The following is a 14899-nucleotide window of genomic DNA, read 5'->3' as shown; positions in this document are numbered from 1 at the left end:
TCAGAAACCCTTCTCAGCTATTTCCACTTGTCTTCCTCTGCTCCCAAAACTACTTTAAAAACATGGAGGAGTTTCATTTCTTGCTGGCATTTATATACGTAATGCCTTCTTCTCTCCACCTACCTGTTGAAACTCATTCAAAACCCTCCACAAGTGACATATTTTTTTTTAAAGCCTGATTTGAAAGAGTCACGTGCTAGTACTGGGACTGGCATCATGAATTATCACACACTTGGTGGTTTAAAACAACAGCAATTTATTCTCAACAGTTGGATAGGCTGGGCATCAAGCTGCCAGCCGAGCTGGTTTCTTCCGGAGGCTGTGAGGGAGAGCAGGGCCATGCCCGTCCCCCGTTTCCTGTCCTGTTGGCAACCCCTGGCATTCCCTACTTTTGGCTGCTTCTTTCCATCTCTGCCTTCATCTTCACCTGGCGCGCTTCCCTCTGTTTCCTCTGTATCTCCACAGCCGAACCTCACCCACTTTTCTCTGATAAAAACACCAGTCATTGGATGTAAAGCCAACTCTGCTAAACTATGGCCTCATCTTGACATGACCACGTCTGCAAACACCCTATTTCCAAGTAAAGTAAAAAGAGTTGGAACCGGAACATATCTTAATAAAAAGAGCACAAGCTCTTTTTATTAGATTACCCTGGTTTTTGTATTAATACCTCTCCCTAATCTGTGTGTAGTGAATCTTTTACAAATACATGGCTATATAAGGGACAAGATTGGTTAAAAAGAAAAAATTCAGCCTTGAGACCTAAGGCACTATTGAATATTAATCATTTAAAATAATTCTAGAAAGCTTAAATAGAAAAATCTTACATATTTTTGTTAGTTTTTGAGTGATTTGTCACTTTAAGAACATACTCAATTTTAAAATCCTAATTCAAATTAAAAGTGGGTTTTTTTCCACATAAAAATATTCCAATCGTTTTTCTGCTTCAAAGATTTCAAAAAGTCTGGCACCCAATTATATAGATGGTTTGATTTCTGAGAAAAGAACAGTTCTGTATAACAGAGTGGCATATGGTACAATTTTAGAGTGACACATCAAAGGTAATATTCTTTATGTAAATCCTGAAAACAAAGCAAGAGTAACATTTCCTTAATGTACAGGATAGCGGATTCAATGGCACCTCCCTATCTATTTCCCAGCTGACGCTCTCTGTTAATGGTTCATAAAACTTGAAAAGTATTTGGTAAATTCTTGCAGATAGTAGCCAGTTCTAAGGTACTTTCTGGAATTTCATTGACTTTTTGGGGAAAACATTCGTGGCTCAAAGAAGGGGCACGAGAGTTTTCAAGTGCTTCATTGTGTAAAATGATGGGCAAAGAATCACACGGCGGCAGCGGGCAGCGGGCAGCGTGTTAGGCGGGAGGGCGGAGTGGGGCCGATAAGCTGTAGCTCCTTTCACTGCTCACGAAGTTCAAAGGCAGGGATCCAAAGGAGGACAGGGTCAAGCTGAGACAGCAAACCACTGGAACTGGGGCCTAAAGAGATCCCCCAGGACTTGTATAGATTTTATTCTCCAGACATTAATTTCCAGAGCTTTTCTGTCTTTAGTGAGTGATTAAATCAGGATCCATGAGTATTAGATGTGTTACATTTAATGGTCAACCCTCAAATTAATTGCACTTGAGCTTATTCATTTTTTTTTTTTTTTTTTTTTTTACAGTGAATCAATTCCTCGTTGTTTCCAAGGCCCCAAATCAGAGAACCTCTTTCCAGTTTGGTGCACTGGCCACATTCATCGTGAGTGGTAAACGGCTCAGCCATAATTCTGGTGCCCAGGTAGGGACTGTTCTCCATTAAATCCACAGATCATTTCAGTCACCTGTATTATACATTAGCATCTGGACAGTGCAAGGGGACGAAGTCATAAAATGCCACTCAAATCATTTCTGTCTCCTATTTGTTTAACATGCCAATTTTATAAAACCATGCCCAAATTTTACCAGATTAATTGAGTCTTTTTATGACAGTGTGCAACTTAAGGTTTGGTATTTATATTCAATGTGAGTCTACAAAGAACATTAAAAATTTAGTTTCATTACACTGTCAGTGCTACACAGCACGTCACTTTCTCTAAAGAAATAGCTTCAAAATCCCAACACATTTCAGATCACACAAGGCCACTAGATGCTGTTCTTTTAAATGATTTCTTCCAAATCTCTTAGCAGGAGAGCTAAGAACCAGATGGTTATAAGCCAGCCATTCTATTCCACAGTGACTGAGTCAGCTAGAAATAGAAGTTGTTCCAACTTCATTCAAGTTGTCCTTTGTATTAAACAATCAGTAAACAGAAATGTCTCCCATTATCCCCAAAGTAAATGGACTGCTCATAAAAAGTGCTAGGCTGACATCACTTGAAACTGAAGTATTATGTTTATCCACAGACCATGTAACTCTGAGCAGCAGTAGTGAATAATTTTTTAACGTCACACACGAATTTTACTTCTTAAATGCGATAAATCTGATTTTGTCCTTTGTATGGATATACATCTTCTGTTACTTTGGGTTCTATAAATCAAACTTCCAACAATTTAAAGTCATATTTGACTATATGGCTGAACAATTATCAAATATGCCAGTTGTTTTGCTGGCTTACTTCTACTAAATTAGCTTTATTACCACAAATGTGAGAAAAGTTGAACAATTGAGGTGAGTACCTCTCTTATTTGAGGTGCCCCTTTAGGGGCACCTGGGTGGCTTAGTCGGTTAAGTGTCTGCCTTTGGCTCAGGTTGTGATCCCTGGGTCCTGAGATCGAGCCCTTTTTTGAAGCCCTGGCTTCTCCCTTTTCCTCTGCCCTTTTCCTGCTTGTGCGCATGCACACGCTCACGCTCTCTCTCTTTCTAATAAATAAACAAATCTTTAAAAAAAAAAACCTTTATATGAGGGACTTTTCCTTCATTTTAAAACATAAGTTCAAATCTTCAAACATTAAATAATTCATGTAATACAAAAGGATTTTCTAATTGGAAAATAGAAATGTTTTTTAAAAATCAAATAAAAAACACTTGGTGAAATCATACACACACTTTTTCTTCATCATAATATTCATGAATAATGATTGGACTTTATAGTGGGTTCTATTCACCTAACTCCAAGAACAGTCTCTTTGTCTAGTGTCTAAATCTGTAACACAGAAGCATAAGTTCATTTATGTTTATAGGTTGTGTGCCAGAGGTGAGAGCCAAAACAGGTTTTTTAATTGCCTATCTAATAAAAGTGTTAATCAAAATAAAGACTTCAATCATTGCTATTACCTTTCATTTTGAATTAAAGAATGATTTTTGACTGTGTATCTTTTGACCTTATTTTGGGGAGGAAAGATCATTTGAAGGAAGAGAAGCAAAAAATATATAGAAAATCCTCTAAAAAATGCTTTCTTAAAATAATCAGCAATAATAATGAAGACACTAATATATTTTATTGATTAATACAAAAGGTTATGGGTAAAAGATGTTATTTTAGGAAGTAATGATCTCTTAGAAATAAGGATATTGATTTTGGGAAATACAGTATGTATACAAATTGATGACCAGGTATTTTGGGTACAAAGTAATACACAAAATTTTTTAAAATTTAATTATAAATATATGCACATATTGGGATTTGGGATTTACTCAAATATTTTTCATTTTTAATAGGGGGGAATTTATTCAAGTCCTGAATATTCTAATACATATTTTGTATGGAAGAAACAATAAAAATAACTTCATTGTATTATGGAATAAATTCAATGCTTCAAATAATTATTTTGGAAATTAAGCAGCTTGTTCAGACTTTAAATACAAGTTGCCTTAAATTATTTGGAGGTAAGTCTAAATTATTTGGAGGTGAGGTTTCATATAAAGGTATACCACATTCTAATATGCTTCAATTTATTGTGCTGAGCCAATGTTGAGTTTTTCACAAACTGAAGGCTCGTTGGCCACCCTGCATCAAACAAGTCTATTGACAACGTTTTCTCAAGAGCATTGGCCCACTTTGTGTCCAGTATCACATTTTGGTAATTCTGGCAGTATTTCAAACTTTTTTGTTATTATTATGTTTGTTATGGTGATCCCTGATCATGATCTTTGACAGTATTATTGGGTTTGTGGATGGCACAAACTGCCCACACAAGATGGCGAACTTAACTGATACATGGTGCGAGTTCTGACTGCTCCACTGACTGGCTGTTCCCCTCTCTCCCTCTCCTCTGGCCTCCCTATTCCCTGAGAAACAACAATATTGAAATAAGGCCCATTAATTAATGGCCTCTCACGTTCAAGTGAAAGCAAGAGTCACCTATCTCTCGTTTTAAAGCAAAAGATAGAAATGATTAAACTTAGTGAGGAAGGTATGTCGAAAGCTGACAGGCAGAAGCTAGGCTTCCTGTGGCAGTCAGCCAATATGTGACTGCAAAGGAGAAAGGAGAAAAAGAAGATCCACTTAAGCTATTCCATGAAGGTGGCTAAATTAAACAACAGACTTTCAGTATAGATAGAAATAGCCTTATACTGGAAGAAGATGTCATCTAGCACTTCCATAGCTAGAGAGGAGAAGTTAATGCTTGGCTTTAAAAATCCAAGGGACAGACTTGTTAGGAGGTAATGTAGCCAGTGACTTTAAGTTGAAGCCAGTGCTCAGTGGTCATTCTGAAAGTCCTAGGGTCCTTAAGAATTATGCTAAATCTATTGCGCCCAACTTCTGTAATTGGAACAACAAAGCCTGGGTGATGACACATCTGTGTACAACATGGCTTACTGAATATTTTTAAGCCCATTTTTAAGACCTACTGCTCAGAAAATAGGATTTCTTTCAAAGTATTACCGCTATTTTTTTTAAAGATTTTATTTATTTATTTGACAGAGAGAAATCACAAGTAGATGGAGAGGCAGGCAGAGAGAGAGAGGGAAGCAGGCTCTCTGCTCAGCAGAGAGCCCGATGTGGGACTCGATCCCAGGACTCTGAGATCATGACCTGAGCCGAAGGCAGCGGCTTAACCCACTGAGCCACCCAGGCGCCCCCAAAGTATTACCGCTATTGACAATGCACCCAGTCACTCAAGAGCTGTGACTGAGATGTACAGTGAGATCGTTGTTGTTTTCATGCTTTCTACCACAATGTCCATTCTGCAGCTCATGGATCAAGGAATCATTTTGGTTACAGCTGCCATAGGTAGTGGCTCCTTTGATGGATCTGGGCAAGGTCAACTGAAAATCTGGAAAGAATCTACCATTCTGGATGTCAGTAAGAACATGCATAATTCATGGGAAGAGGTCCAAGTATCAAAAAAACAGGAGTTTGGAAGAAGTTGATTCCAACCTTCATGGATAACCTGCAGATGTGGCAGAAATAGCAAGAGAAGTAGAATCAGAAGTGGAGCCTGAAGATGTGAATAGATTGCTACAATCTCGGTAAACGTTTAATGGGTAAGGACTGACTTCTTACGGATGAGCAAAGAAAGTGGTTTACTGATACGGAATCTACTGCTGAAGAAGCCGTGGAGATTGTTGAAATAACAGCAAAGGATTTAGAAAACTCCCCATAAACGTAGTGATAAAGCAGAGCCAGGTTTGGAGGGAATTGAGCCCAGTTTTGAAAGAAGTTCTACTGTGGGTAAAATGCTATCAAACAGCATTGCATGATGCAGAGAATTTGTTTGTGAAATGAAGAGTCAATTGACGTGGCCAACTTCATCATCTTCTTTCAAGAAACTGCCACAGGCACTCCAACCTTCATCAATTACCACCCTAATCAGTCCACACCGAGGCTAGATGCTCCATCCACAGAAAGATTATGACTCCCTGAAAGTTCGATGATGGTTGGTATTTTTTACCAATGAACTATTTTTAAATTAAAATATGTACATTTTTAAAAATCATAATGCCATTGAACATTTAATAGATTACAGGTAGTATAAACATAACTTTTATTTACACTGGGAACCTACAAAATTCATTTGACTCACTTTATTACAATGTTCACTTTATTGTGGTTGTCTGGAGTATTTCTAAGGTATTTCTAAGGTATTGCTAGACTGACATAGTTGAGCTCTTTTTCCTTTTTTCTCTTTTCCTTAATGAAGGTAAGCAGAATCTATTAGGCAGATTCTAGGTTTCCAACATCTAAGCCATCTGCTCCTTCATTTTCTAGGCATTGACTTGAGATTGGAACATATTCAAAAAGAGGACCAATGGGTCTCTTTTCAAGTAAGAGACAAACTCCAGAAATTCTTATTTGTGTTCCACAATATCCTACTCAGAGAGTTATTGCAGCAGACCTGGCAGGCCATGGAAATGCATACACACACACACACACACACACACACACACACACACAGCATAATGATCACTTACTCCCCCACACACCATCACAAACACACAACAATCTGTTACTTGGCAATTTAAACAATTTTCCCCATGCTGCCCAATTAGCCTCTAAAACTAATTTTTCGAAAAACGATCTCCTAGGAAAAGCTGAATGATAAATATATCATTATAACAAAACTTAAATACAAATTTTTACTCATTTATTATTTCATTAATTCCATAAATTTTGAGGCCAAAATTTGTGTTTGCTGGCTTTCTGAGGTGAGAAAGAAAATATGGTCACGTCTTCACTGAGCTTAAATCTGACAGAGATTGTGAACAGGGTATGTGAGGTCTGAGGTCAGGGTTCTGTGTGTGGAGGGCAGAGGCACGAAGAGGCATGACATATGGGGCCAAACGGAAGCCAGTGGGGAAGTGGTTGGGAGATATGTGTGTGCAGGTAGCATAGCAGGCTGGAGAGGAGCTCACACAAGGACTCTGTGTTAGAAGAAGCACATGTATGTATACCCTTGCCCATGTGTCTTTGTGCTCATAAAACATACACAAGCTACAAAGGCACACATCTAGGATTATTTTCATTGTCCTTAACTGATGTCAGTTTCTGTTTATCATATTAGAATAAGCCAAACACTTTTTTCTTCCTGCAAGTCCCTCCCTACCCTGTCTTTTAACTTAAAAAATACATATTACAGATGGCCTTCAAGATAGTCTAGATGTATTTTTTACTGCAAAGTTTTCTGAGATAATTGTATATTCACATGCAGTAGTAAGAAATATTACAGAGAAATTCTGTCTAAACTTTGCCCACTTCCCCCCAAAGGTGATATTTTGCAAAATGATAGTATAATATCATAACCAAGATACTGACATTGATAGGGTACTGATCTTATTCCAATTTCCACAGTTTTACTTGTACTTACTTGTATGTATGACTTCTATACAAGTTGTCACCTGCATAAGTTTGTTTATGCACCATTACAATCAAGTTAACTGTTCAGTGCCAATATAAGTTCATATAACTTTTATGACCATATATCCCCCTGGGACTCCAAACCCCCAATCCCATTCAGCACCTCTGACAGCTAAATTGTCAGCTAAGATGTCCTTCATCTCTAAAATTTATCATTTCACGGATGTTACGTAAGTGGAATCACAAAATACATCTTTTGGGATTGGCTTTTTAAAAAATTTAATTTAATTTTTTCAGGGTTCCAAGATTCATTGCTTATGCACCACACCCAGTGCTCCATGCAGTATGTGCCTTCCTTAACACCCACCACCAGGCTCACCCAACCCCCCACGTCAAACAAACCCCTCAGTTTGTTTCTCAGAGTCCACAGTGTCTCATAGTTTGTCTCCCCCTCCAATTTCCCCCAACTCCCTTCTCTTCGCAATCTCCCAATGTCCTCCATGTTTTTCTTTATGCCCACAAATAAGTGAAACAATATGATGATTGACTCTCTCTGCTTATTTCACTCAGCATAATCTCCTCCAGTCCTGTGCATGTTGATACAAAAGCTGGGTATTCATCCTTTCTGATGGCTGTGTAATATTCCACTGTATATATGGACCATATCTTCTTATCCATTCATCTGTTAAAGGGCATCTTGGCTCTTTTCACAGTTTGGCAATTGTGGACATTGCTGCTATGAACACTGGGGTATGTATGATCCTTCTTTTCCCTACATCAGTATCTTTGGGGTAAATACTCAGTAGTGCAACTGCAGGGTCATAGGGTAGCTCTATTTTTAATTTTTGAGGAAATTCCATACTGGATTGGCTTTTTCCCCCTTGACATAATTCAGTCAAGATTCATCCAGGCTGCTGCTTTTATCAATAATTTGTTCCTTTTTATGGCTGAGGACAATTTCATGGTATGTGAGTATACCAGAGTTTATTAAAAGACATCTGGGTTCTTTCCAGTTTGGGTCTATTGTGAGCAAAAGCTATTATGAGTACTTTTTGTATGTGTGTATGCGTATGTATGAATATAAATTTCCATTTTTTCTGAGCTAAATATCCAAGAATGCAATTGCTGGATTGTGTAATAATGACATGTTTAATTTTATAAGAGGCTGCTAACCACTTTCCAGAGTGTCTGTATCATTTTAAGTTTCAGTCAGCAGCACAAGAGGGATCTAGTTTCTCTGACACCTCACAAGAATTGGGTGGTCTTACTTTTTAAAAAATTTTAGCCATTCTGATATGTGCATAGTGATATACTGTGGTTTTAATTTGCATTTCTCTGATGACTGACTGGCTTTAAAAAACTGGATATATTCATTCACACAATCACATACACATAATTTCATGTAAGTGGGACAGTTTATATGCTGGGTATTTTCTTCTGTTCATTTTCTTTTCTTTTCCCTTTTCACTATTGCATTTTTTCCCCAGCTTCCTTTTCCACCCACCTCCTTCTTATTCCCTCTTACCCCAGGTAACTCTTGGTAAAACACGTGCTAGGTCTCTCGTCGTTTCTTTTACAAATGTGATTTGTCGGTTCTCTGTCGGTTTGTTTTGCTTGAAGTACTAAAATTCATAGAAATGTCTTCCAGTTAATTGGCTTAATTAGAATTCTTTCTAGGGATTGCATAATATTTCGTGATAAAATGCACCATAATTTGTTCAAGTATTTTCTTGATAGCCATTCATTTGTTCCCAATTTTGTTGTCATTACACACAATTTGCTTAAACCTATGACCTCATGTGCTGGTATGTATGTTTCTACAGGATATTTTCCCAAAGACACTCACTGAGTCAAGGGGATGCATACTTGTTTAATAGTAGCTGCCAGTTTTCTTGAAAAAAATAATTGAGGCAATTCACATACTCACTAGCTATCATGAGAACACACTTTGACCTGCATTCGCATTAGAAATAAATATGAGAGCTCCTTTTAATTTTGGCTTTAACTGTATTGCTGTTTTGATTTTCACATCTGTGACTGCTTTGCAGTTGGAAGTCTTTTTTCCAAATGATTCTGCCGTTTTATCAGCAGACATGGACTATTGATCTTAACATCAATCTAAAAAATATAATTTGCTAGAAGAAGTACTCATTCCCCGTTTATGTTTTTCAAGTCCTTTCTTTTTTTCCATTGTCATGTGCCGTGAAGTTAAGAAAATTTAATAAAATTGTGCCATTGTTTCTTAAACATTTTTACTACTAGCTTCAAGCAGACTGCTACATCTACATACACAAAAGTGATTTAAAAAACAAATAATCCAAATAAGTCATAATTCAAATGAATTGAAAACTCTGCCAGGAATTCAAATAAGCATATTCTTTTATTTTTACATTTGGGTCTAGCTTCAGCTTCACTGTCTCGAAATTCTTCTCTTGGAAATTAAAGCCATTTTGTTTTAGGGTAGGAGTCTTTGTTTCTCCAAAATCTTACATGACCCATGAAACCACCACCACCACAATAAATAAATATATAAAATCTCTGTTCATGTCCTCTGCCCATTTCTTGATTGGATTATTTGTTCTTTGGGTGTTGAGTTTGCTAAGTTCTTTATAGATTCTGGACACTAGTCCTTTATCTGATTTGTCGTTTGCAAATAGCTTCTCCCATTCTGTCAGTAATGTTGAAAATAGAACTGCCCTATGACCCAGCAATTGCACTATTGGGTATTTACCCTAAAGATACAAACGTAGTGATCCAAAGGGGCACGAGTACCCGAATGTTTATAGCAGCAATGTCCACAATAGCCAAACTATGGAAAGAACCTAGATGTCCATTAACAGATGAATGGATCAAGAAGATGTGGTATATATACACAATGGAATACTATGCAGCCATCAAAAGAAATGAAATCTTGCCATTTGCGACAACATGGATGGAAGTAGAGCGTATCATGCTTAGCGAAATAAGTCAAGCAGAGAAAGACAACTATCATATGATCTCCCTGATATGACGAAGTGGTGATGCAACATGGGGGCTTAAGTGGGTAGGAGAAGAATAAATGAAACAAGATGGGATTGGGAGGGAGACAAACCATAAGTGACTCTTAATCTCACAAAACAAACTGAGGGTTGCTGGGGGGAGGGGGTTTGGGAGAAGGGGGTGGGATTATGGACATTGGGGAGGGTATGTGCTTTGGTGAGTGCTGTGAAGTGTGTAAACCTGGTGATTCACAGACCTGTACCCCTGGGGATAAAAATATATGTTTATAAATTCTTAAAAAAATATATATATATATATATATAAAATCTTATAATCTTAAAAAGCTTCCAGTGTTAGATATGTGGGGTACAACTCTGCATCTGCATTTCAGAAACATAATTCAGTATCATTCTTATCTGAAATAACAGACTCCAGTATTGCGTACATACCCACCACATGGCTCAGTATAATTTCAAAACTGTAAGGCAGTCGTGAAAATTGAAGTACACAAACAAGAGTGAAAATTATCTTTTATCTTTTTTGGAAAACCAATTTTCTGGTTGTTAGTTTTCATATGAGACATTATCTAAGAGCTCAGAGCAAAGTGAAGTTGTGAGACAGTTTTAAGACAGTGAACAAGAAGGCACAAATACTGTTGGATGTTAACAAATGCTACCAGCAAGGTTGGGACGGGTTCTATTACGAAACGGAATTGATATCACCAGTTAACAGACTTCTGTGCGGTGCCAAAAGTCAATTTTAAATGATGAAATGAAGCCAGATGAAGAGCGAAGAGAAGTATGGCAAAAGGGATGAAAGGCTTCCAAGGAAAGACACTGAAAAATCCCAACTCAGTTTAGCAAAACTAAGAAAAGTGTAGGTGAGGAGCTGTGAACAGTTTCATTTAGGCAAGGTGACATTATCAGTTTTAGAATAACAGAACCTGGTATTAATTACACCTATAAACTTTAACTATAAATCCAGAAGCCTTATTTTCTTTAAAAACAAAACAAAACAAAACAAAAAAACAACCCAGTAAGGCTTCTACCAAAGACTTCACTATAATTTTAAATCCGCATCTTTCAAACCCTTAGTGCTTTTCGCTTCCATCCATTATAAAACGAATGCACCATTTCATTGAGCAAGATCTTTAAAAAGCTATAATAAGCCAGCTAATACATTGCATAGCACAGGGATTTCAAAATGAAAAACACTGCAGGTTCATACTCTAAGCTGCCATACGTCTCAGCGATGTCAGAGTGCTTTAGGAGGGGGATGCGAAAATTCAGTCGGAAATGTATTTCCTTGTAGTACTGAGAACCCATGAAAGCAACAAATTGCTCAGAGTTGGGTTTTGGGATGTCTGGGGACTTCAGCTGTGCTTTGCCCCACACCTCTGCATGGCGGTGTTCTTATTTTCCCACCAAATGCCTACAGCTGCACCCGGCAGGAACCAGAATACAAGTCACAATCTCGCCCTAACAATATCTCCCAGGCACTGTTTACTTAATTCTTCAAGCTTGAATAGAAACCTCAAGAGTCCTCCGACCACCTGGGAGCAAAATCCAGACACAGACAGATAATAAACAAGCACCCCAAACATCTGTAGAAATCAATACGTTGAGCTTCTCCCTACAGTCTTCCATAGCACAGTCTTATCACAAGAAGCCTCCCTATTCGGGGGTATGACTTCATCCATCTGGGCCATTGTCTCGGAAGTAGTTCAATTTCCACAAGCTGTAGACCCGGCTATAATTGCTTACCTGACTCACAGGCAAATGTCTTTGACGTTTCATCATGAAAGATAATTGCCACGGCGTGCTTCTTTGTCTCTCGAGGCAGTCTGGTTATATTTTTGATGTTGTGCAGTTCCGTTACCTTGAAAGAAAAATATTTTTCACTTAGTGTTACAGGAGATGCTGTGTACCGGAGTGCTGAAACAAAATGATCAGGTATTCCTCTCTTAAACCACTTCCCACCGAGTATTTCTACCCTCTTCCCATTAACTGTAGCCAAATACAAGCGAGAACGCAAGTATGTCTTCTCCTCCGCCCTCAGTTTTGGTCCTTGTTTGCTGAATTTTAAAATAGTCTAAAAATTATGTAGAATAACCTCCATGAAAGCAAGGACTCTGTGTTTTTATGAAAATTGTATCTTCTGTCAATAAGAGTAAGGGTGGCACCCAGAAGATTCTCATTACTCTTTCGTTAAATTCTCATTGGATTCAGTATCTCTCTTCTCCTAACTCCCATCCATTGTGCACGTTTTTGGTGGGATGAGAGTCACAAGGCAATGGACACCAGTTGACTGGCAGAAAAAGTGACTAGAAAATTTGGGGTCATAAATATAAGCCATGGACCTGCTTCCCAGAAAAATGCACATAGTGTTCATAAGCGTATGTACCCTCTAAGACCTCACCCCGTTCTCTCACCAAGGCCCATCCATGATTCATGCACCCAGGTTAGCAATTCTTCCATCATTTGACAATTAATAAGTATTTAATAAACTTACTTATTCTAGCTCCAAACTGTCTACGGGAACAAGTTCCTCTGCTATAGCTTGTGCACTGTTTCTTTTTCTCCACAGTCCAGACAGATGGGCAAATGTCTACTCTCTCAACTAGACCGCAAACTCAGTGCAATAATACCATTGCACGAATGAATTTTTCTTAATCTACTTGTCAACATGCTGAATGTTATTTCTTCTGACAAAAAATTTTGACAGGTTCGCTCTCATTTTCACTTAGTTCAAAGATTTAAAAATCTCTCTTGAGGTTTCTTTTTGGACTCACGTATTGATTAAAACTGTGCTGTTTAATCTCCACACATTTGGGGATTTTCCAGCTACCTTGCCATCACTGATTTCCAGTTTAATTCCATTGTGGTCTCATTGCAGACATTGTACGATTTCTATTCTTTTATATTCGTGTAGATATGTTTCGTGGCCCAGAATGTGGTGTATCTTCATTGAATGTTCCACGTGAGTTGGAAGAATGTGTTGATGTTGTCTATAGATGTCCACTATTTCGGTTGACTGACGGTGCTGTTGCGTTCAACAGGGTCCTTACTGATTTTCTGCCTGCTGGACCTGTCCATTTGTGAGGAAGGGGTACTGAAGACTCCACCTATGATAGTGGATGCATCTATTTCTCTTTGTTGTTCTGTCAATTTTTGACTCAGTGGTTTGATGCTATTTTCGGTGCACACACACACACACTAAAGATTGTTATGGCTTCTTGTAGGATTGACCAATGTATCAATATGTAATGACTTTCTTTATCCCTAATAATCTCCCTTGCTTTGACATCTTCTTTGTCTAAATTAAAATAGCTACCCCCTTTTAAAATTAATGTTAGTGTGTTATATTTTTAATGAATTTTCAAATTATATATATATATTTTTTTTTCTTTTAAAATTTTATTTATTTGACAGAGATCACAAGTAGGCAGTGAGGCAGGCAGAGAGAGAGGAGGCAGGCTCCCCGCGGAGCAGAGAGCCTGATACGGGGCTCGATCCCAGGACCCCGAGATCATGACCTGAGCCGAAGGCAGAGGCCTGAACCCACTGAGCCACCCAGGCGCCCCTCAAATTATATTTTTTGATTAATATTAGCATGGTATATTTTTAAATATCCATTTATTGTTAATCTTTGTATTTATATTTAGAGTGGGTTTCTTTTTCAAAACATATAGTTGGATCTTGGTTTTGGATCCACTCTGATAATCTCTTTTTAGACTGATGATGTTCGAAGTGATTGTTGATAAAGCTGTATTAATATCTGCCATATGTGTTCCCGTTTTCTGTTTGTTGCCCTTGATCTTTGCTCTTATTTTGTCTTCTACTCTTTTTCTGCATTGTCTTATTCTAATTGTGCGTTTTATACGGTTCTAACTTTTCTCCTTTCTTGTAATTTTTTTCTTCATAGCCAGACATGATGTGTTGGGTCAAAAGAATTGCCATAATGAGGCCCCTACTGGCGTGGCAATGAGGTGTGTGGGGAGGGGAAGCATTTTTTAGTCCTAAGATAAGGTCTGGGTTTTGGACTTTACAAGTGTTTCTCAGGGCTCCCCACCTGAGGTCAGAGAGGATGGTTGGCATGGGCAGGAACTGGGTATTTCCCTTGTCTTGACAAGAGTACCAGTTTTGACTTGCTTAATGCATGATCAGTGTTTGTCACCTTAGGGCACATGCTCTAACTACAAATGGAGAATTTTGCTGAAGGGTAAGACTTAAGTCCATTCATGACTTGAAATGCTATTCCAGAAGAACTATCAGTTGCCAACTAGTATTCTACGTGGAAAAAAAAGGTATAGATACATTTCATATATTTTTAAAATTTGAGTCCTCCATTTTTGAAGATGATACCCCATTATTGATGAGGACAAGATAGTATCAAAATAGTTAAAAGGATCAATTCGTGATCAAAAATTATACCCATGTCATGGAAAATAATGTCTGTAAATTATAACTATGTAGCTACTTTTTAAAGAGGCTGGTGTTCTCTGTCACATTCCCTTCTAAAATCTGTGGTTTTAGTTTAGACTATAGAAACCTAGGGAAACCTAGACTTTCAGCCTCATAAAATAATGACTATTGGGGGTTGCTGTGTAAGCTGTCCAGAGGAGCCCTTTTATTCTTTGTCACAATGAATTTACAATTCTGTCTCAATACTGAGAAGCTAATT

At 37.9% G+C, this 14899-nt stretch overlaps 1 protein-coding gene across 1 annotated transcript in view; it reads right to left on the bottom strand.

Annotated features, from left to right (window-relative positions):
- DOK6 (docking protein 6) overlaps nucleotides 1-14899 on the bottom strand; it is a 380026-nt gene that overhangs the window by 233294 nt on the left and 131833 nt on the right. Inside the window, exon 3 of the mRNA XM_059409807.1 lies at nucleotides 11980-12094. Within this exon, the coding sequence (XP_059265790.1) occupies nucleotides 11980-12094 (115 nt within the window). The remainder of the gene's footprint in view (nucleotides 1-11979; nucleotides 12095-14899) is intronic.

The sequence above is a fragment of the Mustela nigripes genome, chromosome 8 (genome assembly GCF_022355385.1).
Source record: "Mustela nigripes isolate SB6536 chromosome 8, MUSNIG.SB6536, whole genome shotgun sequence".
NCBI lineage: Eukaryota > Metazoa > Chordata > Mammalia > Carnivora > Mustelidae > Mustela > Mustela nigripes.
Note: the sequence above shows the minus strand (reverse complement) of the source record. Positions and strands in the feature narration are given on the sequence as shown.